The following is a 20702-nucleotide window of genomic DNA, read 5'->3' on the forward strand; positions in this document are numbered from 1 at the left end:
GCCCTGAGCTGCCCCGTGGGTGAGGCATCAAAAGGCATCAAACCCAACCTCTGATGCAGCACGGAGTTAAAGGAAACGTTGCCATCTGCAGTTCTTCCAGCATTTGGGAATCCAGGAGGAGTCCCTTCCCTGTGTGCCTGGCTGCCATCCACACGTAACCAGGGGAGAGCTCTCCCTGCTCTGCACAGGGAAATAAATCAAGGCATGAGGTTGCCTTGTCCCCAAAATCCGTATATGAAGGAAAATCCAGGCCAAGACTTTTTAAATCCAGGGATTTCTGGGCACAGGACACAGAAACGTCCACACTTTCCTGGATGGATTTGCACAAGACTCAGCGGAGTGGGGAGCAGTCGGCGGGGAGCAGAGCCAGCTGGAAGATGCTCCTCAGGAAACATCTGCTGGGGATGCACCATGGGAGCAAGAGCTCATCTCCTCCCTCTGCTCCTCCTCCTTTCTGCCCCACACACCAGGAGATGGTAGGGACCAGCTGCTGTCCCCTGCCCATGGGGACCCACCCCCCTGGGAGCCTCCATCACGTGAACCAGGACTGCAGCTCTGCCACGGCGGCCCTCCTTGGATCATCTCCACACACAGCTGTTGGGATGTGCCATGAACAGCTCCAAACCTCCTGAGGAATCGGTGCTGGGCTGCTGACATCACCACAGCAGATTGCACAGAGAACTCCCAAGTGCTCCCCACCCTCCAGCTGGACTGGGACCAAGATGAGCAAGAGAGCAATGAATTATTTTAAAAGAACAAATTGCTCTTCAGCAAAGTGAAGATATGCAGCAAGGCTGTCCTATGGGGTGACTTCAGAGGTCCTGTTATTGCTTAACAAGCCCGTTCATCTCATTGGACCTGAACTGCACATTTGCTGGCAGTGCGTAGGGAAAGTCAATGGCGCAATGAGAGCGCAGTGCCGTTCATCTGTATTCACTGCTGGCGTCAACGAGATGAGCTCCTACTCTTTTGGTTTCAGTCATTAAACAAGCCACGTCTGGTAGCTAACTGAACAGACTGTTATATATCAAAACAAATCTCTCCCTCCTTCCATCTATCGTATCTTTGACCGGGACGGTGTCTCCTCCAGGACGGACTCCTGAGCTGACTTCCTGCAGCATGACCACCGAGACCAGTTTGCTTTGGCCATCCACATTTTCACTCCCAGCCTCTATCCCAGGCCTCAAAGTTGCACTTCCAGCACAGTTTTACTGTATCTCCATTTACAGAAGCCACCAACATTTCCTCTCTGTAAATCCGCCCAGTTGCACAGCTCTGCTCCATTCACCAGCTATAAGATTGGTGGTTTTTTGCTGCCCGCTTCCTTCCTGCTCGGTTGCTTTGGTTTTCAAGATAACCTCAGGACACAGGCTGCCTGTTTAAGTATGCTCATGGTGTGGCTTAGTTTTCTTTTTGAGAAATTGCAGAAATTCTGTCGTTCTCCACAGAATGAGAATTCAAAAGCTCTCACTGCCGCGCTGTGTGCTAGGTCTGATGATGCACAGGCTGTCGCTGTGTTTGCTTCAGTAGCCTTCACATCAGGGCTTAGTTGTGTCTTCCCATGTAGTTTTTAGCAACAAAAGTATTGCAACATTAAGAAATCAATAAATCAGAAGCTTTGCTGGGGTGTGAAATAGAGCTCACTCGTGTCTCTTGTCCCTGGATCTATGTTTCTATAGGAGAAACCACATTTGCTACGTGGATGGCTTCGTTGCTTCCGCAAGCTTTTGAAAACAGCAGTATTACAATGAGCTTCCCTTGTTGACAGGATCTTTCTATTAGCTGTACAAGTGTCTTGAGCAATAATTGATGCTGTGGGCAACTGCTGAACAGAAAAAAATAGTCTCCTGTTCAGGGGCAAGGCTATTAAATCAAAGGGAAGTAGCAGCGTGGCAGTCCGTGGGTGACCAGTCCTATGGTGAAAACAGCAGGAACTCTTCAGTAAAACTCCAGGAGCAATCATGGGCTGGAGGGGCTGTAAGAAACTGCCCTCCAAACGCAGGGAGATGAATACAACTCCCAGATCGCTAGGGGATGTTGGGCAATTTGCAAACCATGACAAAGATACAGGAATGTATTAAAACAAACTTCCTGAAGTGAATAATGTAGGCTGCTCTCACCAGCCCAGCGCCCTTCCCTGTGGCCACGGAGCCTCTGCTTTTGGTGAGAATTCATGTTAATCGTGACCTTGAACCAAAGCAGTTCTGCAGAAAGCAGCCAGAGCAAAGCAGGAACGGACAAACGCACACCTCCTACACCTCCTCTGAGAGATTAAAATCACAGAGTTCCTGACTTTGGCAAACAAGCCAAACCCTGCAACATAGAGCTCGCTTTTAGCAGCACCAGAACCAAGGTTCAATTAAGCAGAGGCTGTTAGGGGCTCCCACGACCATCTCCATGCTCCTCTGCAGGGCTGAGGTCAGCACCTTATGTTACATCCCTCGTGCAAATCAGGACACCAGGCAAAAGTGATCCTTGTGCTCCTAAAACCAAAGAGGGCACTGTGGGCCCAGTCTTGGCCAGGCACTGAGCACAAACGACAATAAGCATGGTTGCTGCACGTGAGCAGCAATGTCCGTAATGAGGTGCCTCTGCTCCTGGCTCCAGCAGGAGCAGCAAGAAGGCCCCGAGGTGCCACAGTGAGCGAAGGCAGCGGCCGAGCAGCATGTCAGTCATCCTGCAGAGCAATGCTTTATGCACAGCCAGCCTCTGGCTGCAGATAATAAATAATATTTCAGTGGCTTTTAATGTTCCCTTGAAGAACACAGGTACAAAATAGTGTTGTTGTGACTCATGCCTATTTGAATGGACAGGGCACTCGGGAGCTGTGTGCTGAAGGACAAACCATGCTGCCGTGCCCTGGGCAGTTTGGGATGCTGTTCCACAGAGATGCCCCGACTGCTCCTGCGAAGCCTCTGCGGGACAAGGGGAGATCCAAAGCCATGACACACAGTCGAGGATGACAGCAATCTCTGCCATCCCAGCCCTGTGCAACACCACGGATCATCTCTGACTGCAATGACAGCGACATCCTCATTTGCTGCAGCCCTACTCGTGCCAACGTGCAAATTAAAGCCGGTGCCTGTGATTTTATGCTCCAGGCTTGTGACAAATGAGCCTGCCTCCCCCAGTCCTCCTGCCTGCGTCTCCACACACCCCACCTCAGCATGGCTGGAAATCGTCGCATTTATGCACAGAGATCATCTCTCTCCCGCTGTGCAGTAAATGATGAAATGAAAAGATTATAAAACTTACATATTTGAAAAGACTCTAATAGGAAAATATCCCCAATTCTCTGTGGCCTCTCTATGGCGCTGATACGGCCTGACACAGTCAGAGGCATCCTTCACCTGTCTGCACACAAACAGCCAGATTTCACACACCTGTTAGATCTATTGCAGTGGCAGGCAGACACTGAGATGAAGGGGTCTGGTTTTCCCAGCAGTGCCCCACACTGTGATGGAGCTAACAAGACCCTGGTGAAGATGGATGGCCCCAGTGCACTGCAGAATTCTATGGGGAAATTCACCTCCCAGACCCCCTCCCCCCCAGACTCATTCTGGCAAGAACCACCCAGGTAACGTCTGACACCAACCAAAGTCATCACACAGAGAGTTCTGCATTCATCTGTGAATGTGAAAGTCCTGGAACAACCCTCCATCAGGCCAAAGCAGAAATCTCATCTGCTAAATTGCATACATTTAATCACACCAGCTTTGTTTTGCCCTTTTTTTCCTTCCCCCTTCTTTTTTTAAGGACCATATATTTTCACCGCCTGGGCTCCGTGACACAAGTGCTGTCATCGCATTTGATTTAAGGTGTCATGGTGACCATCTGCACCCCACCAGACACAGTGTGACCCCACATGCCGAGCATCCACCGGATGGATCACATCCCATTTGTGAGCTGTATGGAAGGCAGCTGCCAGGCCCACTGCCTCCTGCCCTTCGCACCACAAGGATGGAATCACCTGCTGCACCCAGTGTTGGTCTGCAGCTGCAAGGCGAGTCCATTGATCCTGCACCGTATTGCCTGGGGCACAGTGATGGGGAGAGGTCAGAAAAACCCGATAGGAAGGTTGAAGAAGATGGAATGAGGATGTTCTTGGAGGAAACAAAGCAAAGCCTTGGGTTCTGCCCTGAGCGTGCAAGAGGATTTCTGCACATGACAGGTGATGGCCTTCTCTTTAACAAAGAGCACAGTGAGTCCTTGCTCCTCCTCATTTCTATTCCTCCTGCTTTGCCTGGGAGAGGTAAAGTGCTGCTGTGCTCAAACTGCAGTGAGCACAGGAGAGCTATAAAAACACCACTAAATAAGTGTTATTTCCTCTTTAACACAGGGAGCACGGCAACCTGACCTTTCCAGCTACCTGCAACCTCCTACAAATCCATATCTACTTTGCAGAAGAAGTTCGCAGAAGGAGCAGAGAGAGCATTCAGACAGCTCTAAGCTGGTTAGATCCCAAGACTTGTCTGACCATGATAACAAACCAGCTGTTTTGTTCATTATTTCCTGCAGGAAGCCACAGCCACCAGAGCAGACATTATCCCTTGCTTTTCTCCATGGCAAGGACGCAGACTCAGCGAGAGCAGATCTGCTGCTGGGAGCAATTAACCCAGTTGAGCAGGAAGCTGTCCCTGAGCAAACTCAGCAGTAGGACACAGCCCCTTCCCAAAGAGATGCAACTTCCACAGGAAAGCCAATTCAGTGATCCAGATATTAATCTGACTTAATTTTAATAGGCAAAATAACCAAAGAAAAATAAAAAAAATTGAATGTAATGCAAGTTTAAGCATTTACATTATTGCCCATCCCACAGGGAAAGATGAACCCTCTCCTCCCACCATTCACAGCCTCACATACCCCAGCCATCCAGCTTTCCCCAGCTCCATCTCTCCCATAGCAGAAGGAATGGGGACATCTCCCCACAAGCCCTGTTTACTCCATTGCAGCGAGTGCCGTGGCTCCTGTAGCTTTGTAGGAAGGAAGCAAACCTCACTCTGCTCTGGACAACCTTTCCACCAAGCTGAGTTTCCAAGCAATAAAAGAAGATGTCCAAATTCTGTCTTGCAGACAAGGGAAGAAATCTTGCAGGCAGGACTTGCCGCAAGTCAGGCTGGCACTGTTATGTATATATTACATGAATTAATGCCTTTTAGCTAAGCTAGCAAGACTTGAATCTTTTCCAGCCCATAGGCTCACAGTTTTACTAAGTAGCAAGTATTGACTTTTAGAAAGGCCAAGATAATTTTATGACCATCAGAATATTTTAAGCCATACAAAGCCAGATAATGGCATGAGGGAAAATAGAAAGAAATCAAATCAGTTCACATATATCAGGTCCTAATTACTGACTGACAACTGCCAGGAAGAAATTTTTCCATCCAGAAGCAGCATTCCTATGCTGATGGCCGCATGGTAGAGGGAGCCAGGTGCATTTGCTCTTTGCAGGACAGACAGGGGGACGAGCAGAGGGAACCCTGCTCCCATGGGATGTGCTGGGGCACTGGGACCTGACCTGCTCACAGGCACAAAAGTACTTCCACCACTGCAAAATTCCAAACTAATTCTGCTCTTTCCAAGCTGATCCAGCAGCACCACCAAAAATCACACTTCTGCTTCTGTGCGCTACCCCAGCAGCCACCTGCAGCACTGTTCTACTGGATCCTGACTCTGTTTTTTGATGCACTGAGATGCACTGATCCCAGCACACTCAGGGCTCTGCCTGGAAAGCCACCTCCCTTCCCTACTTGCTGCTTTCTGGATTGGTGAACTTGGGAAGGAGCACATCAGGAAAAGGGCGTGTGAAGTCCCAGCTCCTCCAAAACCACACCAAAACCACGGGACTCAGCAAGGGTTGGGATTTCTCCCCTGCATCTGTGCAAAGAAATGCTCAGCAGCCGCCTCAGCCCCCAGCCATCAGTGTTCTGCATGCCCAAGGGAGGGCTGCTGCTCAGAGCCGTTCCTGCAGCATGCACTGCAGAGCTGTGCCCGCTCTCCGCACCATGCCAAGAGGTGGATTAGTTAATAGACAAAGAGGAGATATTTACTGTTGCTCGTAATGGGACGTATAAAACTCCCCTGGCGCGCCCTCCAAAGGCTGCAAGCACCCTGAATCAGGCATATGCTAACGAAGGGACGTGACAAAAAAGTTTTAAGACTTTGTCTTTCCACCTTTCCATATGACAGCCCACTCTCCAAGCCAGGAATGAGAGCAGAAGGCACTGGCAGGACTGTGTCCCCAAGGGACCGGCGGGGCTCTGCCCCAGCAGCACACAGCACCTCCCGCCAGCAGATTACTCAGCCTAATGAGCCGGATGAGATGCTGAAGCAGCGACGTAAAGAACACATCGTTATGCATCATTTTAATTATGCATATAATGGCTTTGTCTTTTTTGTTACCTTATTTCATTATTGAAAACCTTTATTTTACACATACATTTTAACTCCAGCCACCGACAAAACTACTGGTAAATAATTCAGTGCTCCATGAGGCATCAGCACCTCCAAAGCAGCAGGCCTGGAAGCTCTCTTGGTGGCTGACACCTGAAAGTGGCACCAGAGCACCCCGAAGGCAACATCACCACTCGCCTCTGTGCTGCATTGCTTGGCTGAGAGACGTAATGAAGAGCCTCGGGGAGATGCAGCACAGCATCAGCCCCAGCTGTGCCAGGGATGCCACTAGTTCGTCCCACACACATTTAATAAACAGGTTCTTCTAACAGCATTTGTCAGCTTTTATAATTACGCAATATATGCAGCACAACACCTTAATTTTTCATGTGGCTGCCTCCTTTTTTCCTTCCAATAAAATAAAATTAGAGGGAAATCCACCAGCGCAATCTCCATCCCAGCAGAACTATCGAGGCTCAGCACAGCCATGCACACAGCCATGCTTTTACCTTCCGCTCCTTCCTTGCAATATTCCCACGGTGAAGCTGTATTAAAAATGCATGGGTCAAGCAAGAGGTGCCTCGAGGTGGAAACTTTCCCTCTTGCTGTCACTCCTTTGGTCTCGCTACAGCGAGCAATTCTGTCCAACACCCAATGAGGTCAATGAGAACTAAGCAGGTGCTTAAGCTTTAGGCGTGTGAATAAATTACTCATTATTGAATGGAATCCACATGTGCTGAGTCAGTGATTTTAAGCTATCAGTGTGGGTCAGACTGACTGCCACCTGAAAGAGCTTTGCCCATTGTTCAAAACTAGGAAAAATGTCCAAAAAGGAGGAAAAAAAAAAACAAAAAAAACCCGAACAAGCTCCTACTGCACTTCCTGACCTGATGTGCAGAAGCCAATTACCCAAATCAGAGATGAATCAATGAAAAAGGCTGCCGGGTGCTGGAAAAGCAGCAGCTGGCCTTTCCCAGGGCCATGCAGAGCCCAGATCAATGCTGCCTTGCAGCCATTGTCCATATATTCCACCTCCACTTCCCGATTTGTTCTGGTGATGCATTGCAGAGATGTCAAAGTCAGATCATTGGAATTTGTCTGGGAGCAAAAGGTACTCGAGGTTCAGAATGACACCCTGACCCGGGCAGGTCGTCCTGCAGCAATCATCACCAGTTCTGGGATGGAAGACTGCAAATGTTCAGAGAAGGAAAAAAAACAAACTTGCCCTTCCTTCACCTTGCATACAAATGAAAAACAAATGTGATCTTCTTGCTCTTGACATACCCATGCTTTAAGGAGCTTCACAAGCATCTATTTCCTCATTTGAGCTCACACAGAAGACATTATCTCTTTTAAATACATCTTCTCCTTGGCATTGTACGTTTTAAGGAGCCGCCAAGCGGTTATTTGCAAAACCGATGGTAGATGATGGATATAATCTATTTTAAACCTCAGCAAAATTGGCCAATTTCAAGAGAGTTTAAAGTACAGATTAATTAATCAAGCTCAGCAGCTGATGAGATGGGAAAGGCAGACCCCGTCCCTCCACATGTGAGCCACTTGGAAGAGACCCAGCAGCTCCCAGCAATGCCAGACATGACCAAAGTAGCTCTGCTGCTCTGGTAGTGAGGCTCAGGGATGGCACAAGCGATGCGCTGGGGCTCTGCACTCATCCTGCACGGTCACTCCATCTGGGACAACAAACCCAGGCCCCAAAAACGACCCCATTACAGGACTCTTCCATCTCACTTGATCTTGTTCTCAAGGTCTTGCTGTTCGGTTGCTTGGAGATTTCTGTTTATCTGCTTGTTTTGCACTTTAACCATGCAGAGCGAGGCCAAAAGTACTGATTCCCATGCAGAACCGCCTGGAGTTCACAGTGTTTCCAGCCTTTCACTAAGGACAGGTCCCAGTGGAAGCACAGGGCCCTGCACACACACCCAGCCCAGTGCTGAGCAGCAAGGTGCTGCTGTTGGACCTGGATGCTGTCTCTCTTGTGCATTCCCCAGCTGTCACCTCCCATCAGCCTCCCCACGCCGGCAAATCGGCAGTGACGCGCTCGCCGGCAGCGTTCTGAAAGCTAATGTTCCATCTACACCAGTGTGATTTTAAACACAGAGCATGCACAGGGCCGGGCTCACCGATCCTCAGCCCCCAACCCTGGGGCAGGCAGAGCACCCTAGGGACCATCCACACCCCTGCGTGTAATCGGCACCGAACACAAACACACCAGGCAAGAGGAGACAAACGGCTCCAGGGGAAATCCAACGACCTCCCCGGCTGTGTCAAGAACCATTTGTCAAGTGGCAGAAACCATTAAGCTGTTTCACTGCTCACCTATGGGGGAACATTGCAGCTCTGGCAGTGCTGCCTTAATGCAGAGCTGGAGGAGCTGCTGCTGGCACTGTTGAGGCCAGTCGTGGCTCTGCATGTTGCCCAGTGCTTGGTGCAGATTAATTGGTCCCAGTAAGGCCAGCTGTACCAGGAGGAGCTGCCCTGCTCCTGGCACTCCTTTTGAAGGCATCAGGCAGCAGGTCGTAAAGCACCTGGGATCTGAAGGTCAAAACATCCCTTCATTCCTACAGGCAGTCAGAGCTGCACAGGGAGAACACAGGAGAGCACACCTGCATTTAGAGGCCTGGCTCACTAGCAGGTCAGTAGTAACAAGCCTGGAAATTACTTTCCAGCACTGCCACGACACTGGCAGCCCCCCCATGTGCCTGGCAAGCAGCTCCCCAAGCAGGGGAGCCACCACCCTGAGACCGAGCAATTAAGTAAGAGCTTTTGCTTTCCTGTTTTGCTTTGTAATAAGGAAAGAACTAATTTAAGCACACTCATCATTGGATGTTCAACATTAAGGTGTTACTGTCAAGAATCTTTTTGGGGAAGTTTGCTTGGGACTCTTAAGAAAAATGGCATGGATAAGTTGGTCATTCCCATGGATAGGCTGGCTGTTCCCATAGATAGATTTGCTCCGGATTGGCCAAAAAGGGCAGAGAAAGACCACAGGGGTTCATGCAAACACCAGATGAAATGTAACCAAGGACATCAAAGCAAAGACTGAATGAGCAAATCCATGTGTTGGGTCACTCCAGTGAGGGGGAGCACTGAATTAAACATGACTGCATCAAAAGGAGCTTTCATGGAGGGCTGAGAAAATGCCAGCTCATCTAGGGGAGCCAGAAGTTTGCAGAAGTGGAAGCCATGCTTTCATATGCCAAAGGACTTCACCAGACAAAGGCAGCAACGATTTCCCATCCACAAAACACGCAGGGACCTTGCCATGCCCACAGCCCAGCACGTACTGATGCCCCAGCACAGGCACAGAGAGAGCGAGAGGCACGAGCCATCACAACCCAATGGGTCAGAGCAAGGGAGACCGACCGCATGAAAGCCCCAGGTGCTCTCTGCCATAAAAAGGAGCTTCTTCTCACAGATCTGTGCCCAACAGCCAGACAAATTCCCTGCTTTGAAAACTAAAATCCATATAATTTCCACCACACCTATCCACAGCTACACAAAGCACAAGGAAAATGAGCAGTCACAGAGCTGTGGCACTCACTCTTTCTCCCATCTCTCCCTGTTCTCCCCGCCACCAGCTGCATGCTTGCAGGTCCCTGGGTAGCATTTCCATGGCCTCCCCTGAGGTGTTGTGCCTGTTGCTCCCACACCAGCTGCCCGTACTTCAAAGGCAGAGATGCCTCCAGGAAAGTTTGCAGCCAAAAAAACCTTTTAGACACTGGGCACCAATTTCTGCACGGTTTGGGATGGAATTTACATCATTGAGTGCCCTAGGTGGTTTCATGTGTCCTCATCTTAACTCTCAGTGCATTCCCCTGCAGAAAGTATGACTACTCGCGTAAACACAGGCGATGTTCCCAGGTCACAGCTGCAAAATTTAGTACAAAAAACCAGCTTCTTCCCCTCGCCTTTGCACTGCGCTTCCAATGCCTCTCTTTTTGCTTTCCTTGTAGGAAAGCTGTCATTGCAACAACCCACGTCTGAATACTTCCCCCACTGCCGGCTCAGTGCGTCCCCTGATCCCTTGTGTTCATCCCAGGCAGCACTCCCACCCCTGGCTCCTGGGGCTGGTGAGCAGATTGCTTTTGAGGCACTTCCAGGTTATTGAACTCTGTTGTTAATGCAGCCTGTTTCCCATCAGCTGAGGGCAGCGTGCCGGGGACATCATTTATTTTCCATGTTTATTTACGTTGGGAGAGTCCTTAAAGGATTTGTTTGCAGCTGCTCTTGTGGCTGCTCAGCCCGAGGTCAGCTCCCTCCAGCCTGATCCAGAGAGTGCAGTGCCTTCTGTCCTTCGGTCAATTTTTCTCTTTTTCCTTTTTGCTATAAACCATTTAAGACCAATTTGCAAATGGATGTGACCTCTGCTCAGCATTCACGGCTGATGGCCACCCCACACCCTGCCCAGGTGGCCCTCCCAGCTGCCTCCCAACTGCTCCCAGCACCATACAGCATCCTGAGCTGGTGTGCTGGGAGCTGGCTGCCCATTTGTTTTCTCTTTGGGGTTCAAGGCTCCCCTGGAGGAGCAGAATGTGCCACATCGATCGCCTCTGCTGTCCTCACACCCGTCTGGGCAAAGAAACATTTGTTATCTTGTGACAGTTCCCTGCAGAGGCTGCTCAGGCGTCCTGTCCGCCTGCATGGTGGGGCTGGTAAGCTTGCCAGAAACTCCGCTTTAAAGGGTTTTGTAACATCAATTAAATTTCTACAGTTGTGTTTATTGGCTCTGAAAGCGATCCAGGCTCTGAGTGCATGAAGATGGGCTCAGCTCTCGCCCCCCTGGCTCCCAGCACGTCTGGCTCCCAACACGTCTGGCTCCCAGCGCTGAATTCCTCATATGCAGTGTTGGGAATAGGGTGCTGTCCCTCACTGCGAGGCAATGAGCCAAGGACTGCTGGGGTTTGGGTACCGACTGGGTCTGGATAACCTAGAGGCTGAGAAATGACCCCAGATCTACCAGAAAGCAGATGTCCTTGCCCTGAGAACAAAGCCTTCCCAACAAACAAGCAGAAAGGATGCTCTGTGATTGCCCAGACAAGCATGACGCAGTGGGGCAGCAGGCAAGTCACCTCGAGGGCTCTGAGGAATTCCCCCCCAAGCTTCCCCACAGCTCCGGCTCCTGTCCCACTCCTACGATGCCCAGCCTGTGCCTCGGGCTGGCAGCAATGACCTCTGCCAGTGTCACCAGGACTGTGAGAGTTCCCTCTAGGAGAGCCCAAGTGGAAGGGCAGCTGCAGAATGCTGAGGGATGCAGGAGGAGCCAGGCTGGAATTTAAAGCAGAAGCTGTTTTTTTTTTTTTTTTTTTTTTTTTTTTTTTCAGCCAGAGGATATTAATGCATGAGATAGGAGAGAAATGTGAAGGAGAAAGTCAAAGGTTATGCAGATACTGATGGAGGGATTTGCTGAGAGGTAGAGGAGAATTACCGCAGAGTAAGAGCAAGGAGCTCCATAAGGCATTTGCAAACTTTCCCTGCTTAAAGCACGGGTTCTGCTGCCCTGCAGCCATTCAGTGGCCGGCACCGAGTGGCTCGGAGGGTTGGAGTCCCTGTCGCAGCCCAGCCGGGCTCCCCATCTCCCACTCGCAGCCCGGCACGGGCGCGTTTCCTCGGATGTTTCCCCGGTTTCCACCAGAGGGCAGCGGCACGACACCGCCGGGACATCGCGGTGTCCCCGAGCAGCGCCCGCGGAGCTCCCGCACGGATCCCCGCCCGCAGCACCGGCCCTCCCCGGGCTCTCCCGGCCGCTCGCTCGGAAGGCGATGTGGAGAAGAAGGTCTCCAGAGAGGGGTCTGGATGGGAGCAGCGACCCATTGTCACCCATCTCCAGGCCGCTCGGCTCCAGCTGTCCCCGTCGTGCTGCCAGCGAGAAAGGGACAAACTGCCTTCAGCTCCAGCTGCCAACAGCAGCACAAGCGCTGGCGGCTCAGCTCAGACCAACTGCACAACACCAGAGCCTGTGCAGCATTCGTGTTCCTGCTGCAACCCTGAGACGAGGCAGCAAACGCTCCTTCCTCCACTACATGACCCCGCGCGCTGCCGTGGTTTGATGGGCAGCACAGCAGCTCTCAGGAGCCAAACAATGCAATCACTGAATCGTGGAATCCTTTGAGTTGGAAGGGACCCTGGAGCACGGCAGCTGATTTACTCTAGATTATCTTGATCTTGCTGGAGACCGAGTGAGGGCAAACCGAAGCACGAGGAACGTCAGAAATGCCAAAAAATGCGACAGATTGTCTGATAGGGCTGTCATTCTGTCATGAAATAGGACGTGCATACAGCCCATGAGGAAGAGTGGGACTGCTGTGCACTTCAGTGCTGGCTGAGGCCATGCAAGATGATTCCTTGTTTTGGACTCTCATTGATCAGGCCTGGAGGATACATTTCTGCAGCATAAACAAAATGTAGTAGAAGTCCCAACCCACCTAACTGTTTTCTGCTGCGCTTTTCTACAAAACACATTGCCATTTCATCAGCGTGTCTGCCAGGGATTTCCCTTTTGTGAACCCAATTTCCTCTTGCTTTTGAACAAAAAAAGCATCTCTGACATGGAGGATGCAAAGGGAGAGACAGCACAGCTTGGTACAGAGCAACAGGGAATTTGCCAGGCAACAACAAAGTGGAGAACAAGCAAGAGAAATAAGAGACAATTTAGTGCAGAGAAATGATCAAAGAAGCAAAGATGTGTCTCAAGCAGCGCCGCCGACCACCCTTCTGTGGCAAGCGTGCCAGGGGGCTGCAACCATACAGCAAACACAGGGAGCAGGGTGGGAAGGAGCCAAGGAGCCTACGCAATGGTGGGACCTCCCACCACCCCACTGAGTGGCTACAACACCTCACAGAGGACTACAGAGAACCAGCAGAGGCTGCTTTATTTCTCTCTCGATAATAGCCGACACCTGGCAGCCTTTCCTACGTCTGATTGACTCCAGATCTCACAGGTAGTAGACAACGAGCCATGGTGGGACCACCTCTAGCAATCATGGTGATTTTTTTGCTCTCCATTTTCCCCTTGGCATCAAAGTCTATAACCAAACTTCCCAGGAGTACAGTAGGGCAAAAAGAGCATTTACTTGTGTTACACCCTTCATATAAGCACAGCCCCGAGTTTTTTGGTATCCAAGTGATAAGCCCTTGGTGTGCAGGGGCCCAGCAGAGCTGCCCACGTGCCACAGCTTTGACTCTATGGGAAACACAAGAAGCAGCCTCCCGAGGTGCCCTCCAGCTGGCACCCCAGCAGCAGTACTTGTGCCTGTGACAGCATCTCCCTGAGAAACACACTTCTTTATGAAGGGTCAAGTGATATGCAGATACTCCAAGTCTGCCAACAAGCAGTGAAGCCTAAAACTTGCAGTGCTTTGCACAGCCTGTAGTTGCCAATCAAATGCATGCTTTTTCCAATGAGAGTTTCCAGGCTTTCCTCCCAACAGAGACCCCATGTGCGCCACTCCTTTCCATTTTTTATCCCATTCAGGATCCTCCAAGGTTGCTCGGTGCCAACACATCTCCCAGATCTGTTCTCTAACTTCCAACCACCAAAGACAGCAAGGTCCCCAAAGGCAGGCAACAAGCCACCGAGTTTCCTTTTGATCTACCAGCAATCTTCCATCTCCAGCGAGGGACATTTGGTGGTGAGAAAAGTGGGAAAAATCCAGAGCTGAGTGGTTTGGGATGGGAAGAAACTGTATAAGGGTCGGATGCCTCCATCATAGTGCAGGACAGGCAACCTCCATAAATCAAGGCAGCAGCTACAAACAGTATTTCAGAACTCCACTGAAGCAGTCCAGACCTCTCATCTCTCCTGTACTTCAGGTAATGGAAGCATCTTGCAGTACAACACCTTAAAGGCTGCAAAAGATGCCCTCAAATTGCAGAGTTATCCAAGGGTGTGATGGCAGAGCCTGGGCTGTGGGTGATCATCAGCAGCTGGGAGGTGAACAGCAGGAGATGCCATTTGGGGGTTGTTAAATAACGAGACAATATAATCCAAACGTGTTCATCACCTTCCAGCACAGAACCTGTGACACAGGAAAAATTGCTTTTGTTCACCCAAACGATCAATACTGTGAGGATGAAATAATATGTTGGATGGTGTGAAGAGCTCTGCCTGACCACTGGCAGTCAACAGGCAGAAACTCCCTCTTGAAAAATAGTTTAAAAAAACTCCACAGAACTAAAATGCACCAACATATCGCCACGTTCCAAATCACCTCACTGGCACCGTTCTTGCCAGGTGCCATAGATCATCTCCAGGCTTCTTGGAAGAATGATTTTTTGTGCCCGTGGTCCGTTCTGATGCAGGAAATTCCTCAGATTTAATCAGGTTGTCTTCTGCTAAATCACCACAGCTAATCAAACTGTCAGTCCCATCTGAGACCACACTCCTGGGTGAGCTTCGGCCTTTGCTCCATGTTGGTCTCTGCAGGACTGCTGCACAAACCTGCTGTTGGAAGCGGCTTCTCGTGATGCTCACCTAAATCTCCCAGTTCTGCTCCACTTTGGCAGCTTCCTCCCTCGCCCCCGCACGCCTGCTTTGTTTTGCACTGGATTTAACTTCGTGTATGTGGTTTGGTGTGGTTTTTTAATGTAACATCAAATCTCTTAATTCTCTGACCCAGAAATCAGAGACAATCCTCATAAAAATCTGGGACAAAGAAGACACGCGGATGCACGCGCGCTTTGGAAAGGGCTTCTGGAACTCCCAAATCTACCCATTTAAAGTGATTTTGATTAAAGAAAGCATTTGGAGAACTGTTGCTATCAGATCTGGGGTTACTTTGAAAGCAAATCAGTGCTGCTCTTCCCTACCCAAGGCCCTTGGGGTGATGAGAAAGCTGCCCAGGTTGGCCATCACCGCTGAGCCACACATGGGATGCGCTGCGTTGAATGGTAGCGCTTTTCCCTCCCATGCTGTCACCCCACGAGGCCAGATGTCTCCGGGTCCCAGCTGGGCATCTGCCCACTCCCACAGCACTCCAGAAATAAAGGTTTCTTTGGTTACAGTGTGACCTTTCCGAGCCGCACAGTCCATTCCCGCAGCAGTTTTGCCAGTGAGTAAATAATGAGAAATTAGCGTGCGGCCCCACGATGACTCACAGCAAGCTGCCGCCAGCACTAATGAACTTGTGGGGACAAAGCAGGGTGCTGGGGACATCCGAGAGCATGGCTTCATGGCCATGTCACCCATGTGACACCTGCAGCTGTGGAGGGCAGCTCTGTGGCTCTTTGCTCCAGACCCAAAGAGCCCAGGCCGGACATGGAAATGGGAACGTGCCATTTTGCATTGCTTCTTTGCATGCTCAGTTTAATGAGGGAAAACAAGAAAATCCTGCAGGAGCAAGGCTGTGTGAGGTAGGCACATGCACACAGCAGCCCCATCATGTGAACCCCATTATGTTCTTAGGGGGAAATAGGCACAGAATTAAAGTTCCATGGCACTCTACATCAGGGCTTGGGGAGGGGAGTTCTGATCCCACAAAGCCTGGCTGCATTCACCCCACCCCGAAGACATCGGGCACAGTTTGTACAGCAGCACCCAGCAAGGCAAGCGCTCCCCCAGCCATGGGAAAGCCTCCAGTGATGTGAAAGTGGAAAATTGAGCTTAACTGTCCATGGGTGATTCACACGGCTGGGCAGTAGCAGCCAAGTGTGGGACAGAAGAGCTTTGCTCCATCTTGAATTCTGGGGAAACCAAACCTGAAAGGGAAGTAGCAGTTCAGACCAGCCAGGCTTTAACACCAGATTAAATGTTTTCACAGGAGCCTTTCTGTTTGGGAGCTCCCAGCCAGTCTTTTGTCAAGCCAATTTACTTTGCATTGTCCTTTGGCTTCAAGAGGTACCTTAAAATGTAACCAGCAGCGTTTTTCTTTCCATGCTGGCTTAGGCTTTCCTGGGGGGAATTCATGAACGTGGGACAGGCACTGCTCTGATCTGGAGGGAACATGCTCTGATGGCAGAGTCCTCTCCCCCATACGGTTGGCCTGAAAGCAACACTGCGTGGGAACCCACTGAGAATCCCATCCTGAAACTCTTGCCATTTCAAAAGGCTGAAGGAAGCTCCAATGGGGATTATCAATTTTTAATTTCCCCATTAGCAGCAACAGACGGCTACAAGTCTGGCGGTTTCTCAGGATAGAAGGAGCTGCCTATCTCCACACCAGGGCTTTGCTGATGAGGGCCCCGAGCCAAACGGCTGCCGTGCCTCGGGGAGGACATGTGGGGGGCAGGAGGGAGGAGGCCAATATGAGCACAGCCACACAGCATGGCAGCATGCCCTGCCCTCCTCCTTCATCAGCTGCAACTTGGGCGGTGCAGGCATTGCGGAACCCCAAAACGGAGCCCACTTCCCGAGATGTGCCTGGATGGTGTGTGGGGGCTGCAACCCTCCTGCCCCATCCCTGAGGTGGGGACAGAGGCAGCTCTGTGTCCTCAGCCCCCCGGCTCTCCCCATGGCACATCCTTGTGATTCAAATAAGAAGCTGCCACAAAGGCGAGGGCCCTGCCCCGAACAAAGAGCCGCTTGGGGCAGCGAGGGGGACGCGGCCTCCACCGATGAATGCAAATGCCTCCATCCCTTGGGAGCAACTTCTCTGGGACAACACAGAGCAGCATTGTGAGCGTGTGGCTGCGCTCATACGCAAGCCCCCAGGAATGCCCAGCGCACCCCAGCTGGAGGAACTGGGGGCTGGGGCAGACCCTCCCGTCACCCCAACCGCAAGGGTGGGATAAAGAGGCTCCTACTCATCTTTCTGCACCCACACTCTTGCAGCCAGACTGAAATTCCCCCAGCACTCCCTCATCCTTTGATGGCTGATGCTGGTGATGCCACCACCACCACCACTGCATGCAGTGCAGCCCCAGGACAGTGCATTTCTGTTGGGACACGGCGTGCTCAGCTCTGGGCACAGACCCACACGCAGCTCTCCAGTGTACAGGTACTGAACCTGTAGCACAGCTAGCATAACCCAGGTTTACCATTAAGATCATTTTTCAGCCTGTGGGTCTCCAGGTCAGCACCTTCCGTGTACGGATTCCACCTCGACAGCTCTTATGAAAAATAGAAGCTGAAAGCAGCCCTCCCTCTGGACCTGGTTCAAAGCCCAGGGAAGGCAGAGCTCTCATTGCTTGTTACTGCCAACGTCTGTAAAGCTCTCGCTGCCTGGACCCTGGAGACCCAAGTCAAAGGGCTGGGAATGGATGCGATTTGCGAGCACTCAGTGCAGTGTGAGGAGGGTTTTAGTTTGTTTTGGGAAAGACAGCGGTGCAAGAGGCAAAGTGGCAAAACTCCAACCCAATGAACTAAAATTCAAGGAAAACATTCAAGTCAGGCTCCATTCCATCTGCTATTTTGCACTCTCTTTGTTAGAGCAGCTAATGGACAACAATAAAAACATTAATAATCAAGCTAGATTTATAAACTGGGCAGCCCATTCCGTTAGTAATGAAATCTAGAGAATCACTCAATACGATATTGCTTTGGACAGCACTCTACCAAAAGCTGCCTCTGAATTATAGCCCTTTCTCCTTCTGCTGAACTTTAATTTGGCCCGGCACCACCGCAGCATGCAGCAGGAGCTGTGAGCACACAGCACGGCCCCGCGTGGCGGTGGGGGGATGCGGGACGTGGGAGCTCTGCTGACATTGTGCTCCATTTACTGCAGAGAACTGCTGGATATGATTTTCAAAGGTTAGCGGAGCATTCTATTGCCATGGTTTCATGCTTTCTAGTTTTCAAATATTTGGTTGGAATGCATCACAGATCTTTAATTTCTTAGTTGCTTCATAAGGCGGATGTCAAATAATCATTCTCAGAGCACTCACTTACCCCACACTGCTATTTTCCTGACAAACACCTCCGACAATACCTGGCATTTTCTGCTCCCTGCTGCTCACTGCGGGGCACGAGCATGAACCAGCCAGTCCCTTCCTATTCCCAGCCGTGCTGCCACAAGCCTGCAAGATGGATTTGCCCCAGAAGCACGCCCAGGGGAGGGGGAACTGTGCACATCACTCAGCCCACATAGGGCTCGGTGCTAATGGCACAGCTCTCCGTGATCCCACGGCTGCCGCACTCCTTGCACCTCTTGTTTGCAATCTCCCACAGCTCTCTAGCACAGCTTGGAGCCACTGCTGCTCCAACCCAGCCCAGGACAGAAAGCACCTCAGTGCCAGAGGGCTGCCTGCTGTTGCTAATAAGCCCCCTCAGATGCTAGCACTTAACCTGTAAAAGCTGTGTGCAGCCAGCACAGTACCAAGGGTAAAGGCAGGTCAAAGCCCAAGTTTGAGTCAAATGGATCGGGGCAGAATACACCAATTCATGCTCTGTTTACATTAAATATTAAACCCAGCTTTAAAATTTGGTTAGAGAGGAATGGAAATGCACCGTACTAATGCAGATGTGCCTCATTTTCCCCACATTTCCTATTCTGCCAGAAAATCTTGGGAGCTCAGGCAGGGCTGGGAGGCAGCTCCTGGAGCACACGCTTGGTGCTGGCAGCATCCTGGTGCACTGCTCTGCGTGAGCCCACCGTTAGGTAACCCCGCCGTGCTGCAAGCTGCCTCCTCCTTCCCAGCACTGTGAAATCTACTGAATTTCAGAGAATTTCCCCAGAGTGGCAGCTCCAGCCCTAGAACTGCTCAGACGGCCATGCACAGCAGCACCGCTTCCTGACGGGCGGGTTTGGTGCGGCCGTGGGGTTCTCTCTGGGCTGAGGTCTCCTCTTTGCCATCAGCTGCCAGAAAGTTTTCCTCCTCCCAGAGGGAAGCCTCCGTCTCTCCTGTAGAGCTGACACCACGACCCGACAGGGGCACGAGCTGACCCTCGCCCCCCGTTGACCCCCCCCAGCCTCCTTCCTGCAAACAGGGCAAGGAACCGGGACCACCAACCAGTCGGACCATGCAAAGCACCGCAAAGCAGCCCCTATCTCCCCCCTGCGCCTGCCCCTATCCCTACGGACGGCTCTTACCCCAAACGTGACATTTCATACGCGTGCCCCCACCGCAGGCTAACAGGCTCTGCGAGACGCCAGCCCTTACCCAGCGCCCAGGAAACAGCCATCTATGTGCGGACGCCGGTGGGGCCATCGCCCCGCGGCCGGCGGGTGGGGGAAGTTGGGCCACCGGGTGTCGTGAAGCGACGGCTGCAGGGGAGGACACAGCGCACACGGGGGCTCTGCAGAGCCGGGGCGAGGGGAGGGACACCGTGCAGGGGCTGCGGGACGCCGGGGGGTTGCGCCCTGCGGAGGGCGCGGGGCGGGGGTTGCAAAGGGACGTGCCGCACGGATGGTACGGGGACGAGGGGGTGCCGTGCAGCGGTGGGGGCCGGAGCGACAGAGCGCGCCCAGAACCGCGGGAGCGGGCGAGGGAAAGCGGGGCGAAGCGGGGGCCGGGCAGGGTGGGAGCGAAGCGGAGAGAAGCGGGGGCCGCGGGTCACTCACAACTCCCCGGCTGATGTCGTCCGCCGCGGGGGTGGGCGCCGCGGGCGCTTCCTGCCACGCCAGGCACAGGGCGAGCACGAGGAGCATCTCCCGGCGGCGGGCGCGGGGCCGACCGGCGGGGCTCAGCATCCCCCCGCGCCCCGCGCCGCCCCGCGCCGCCCGCCCCGGCAGGGCCCGGCCCCGGCCCCGGCCCCGCGCTGGGCTCCGCCGGACCGCCGGGCTCCGCGCCGCATCCGCGCTCCCGCCCCGGGGCTGCGGCCGCCTCCGGGGGTCGGGGGGGCTCAGCTCCGCCAGGGACGCTCCGCGCCGCCGGGAAGCTCCGCGCTCACATCGCCCCGCCGCGCCCCGCGGAGCGGGCAACTCGCTGCGGGAGCGGAGCGGAGCGCTGCCCGGCGGCTGCCGCTGCCACCCGGGGCCGCCGCGGCTCCGGCCATGCACCTCTGCGGGCGGCGGCGAAGCGCCCCGGCGGCGGGAGGAGGAGGAGGAGGAAGGAGGATGCTAATGAGGCGGGCGGAGCCTGCGCTCCGCTTGGGGGGTGGGGGGGCAGCGCCGTCTGGTCGTGGTGCTGTGCGGCACTGGCGGCGCGGAGCGACCGCTCCCCACCGGCAGCGTGTGCCACCCCCGCCGTGTCTGCGCCGCGGCTCCGTGCCGCGCTTCCGTCTGCGCGCCGCAACTCTTGGTTCTGCGAAGGAGCGGCCCCACCTGCCAGCGACTCAAGGTGCGGCCCCGTCGCCACGGTCGGTGTGCGGATCGGCCGCGTCGGGAGACCGCGCGGACCCCTGGAGCCCCCGCTGGGACGGGGCAGATGGCTGCGGCCACCCCGACGGCCCCGCTGCTGCCATCTCGGGGGCAAAC

The 20702-nt window shown here is 52.9% G+C and overlaps 1 protein-coding gene across 2 annotated transcripts in view; it reads right to left on the bottom strand.

Moving 5' to 3' along the window:
• Positions 1 to 20345, bottom strand: part of MMP17 (matrix metallopeptidase 17) — a 39971-nt gene extending 19626 nt beyond the window's left edge. Inside the window, exon 1 of one of the 2 annotated variants that reach the window (XM_085238374.1) lies at positions 19848 to 20345. In XM_085238374.1, the coding sequence (XP_085094500.1) occupies positions 19848 to 19976 (129 nt within the window). In that variant the 5' untranslated portion in view covers positions 19977 to 20345. The remainder of the gene's footprint in view (positions 1 to 19847) is intronic. The other variant, XM_085238375.1, reaches the window with a different exon arrangement.
• Between the last annotated feature and the right edge of the window lie 357 nt (positions 20346 to 20702).

The sequence above is a fragment of the Meleagris gallopavo genome, chromosome 17, assembly GCF_905368555.1.
Source record: "Meleagris gallopavo chromosome 17, MGAL_WU_HG_1.1, whole genome shotgun sequence".
Classification (NCBI taxonomy): Eukaryota; Metazoa; Chordata; class Aves; order Galliformes; family Phasianidae; genus Meleagris; species Meleagris gallopavo.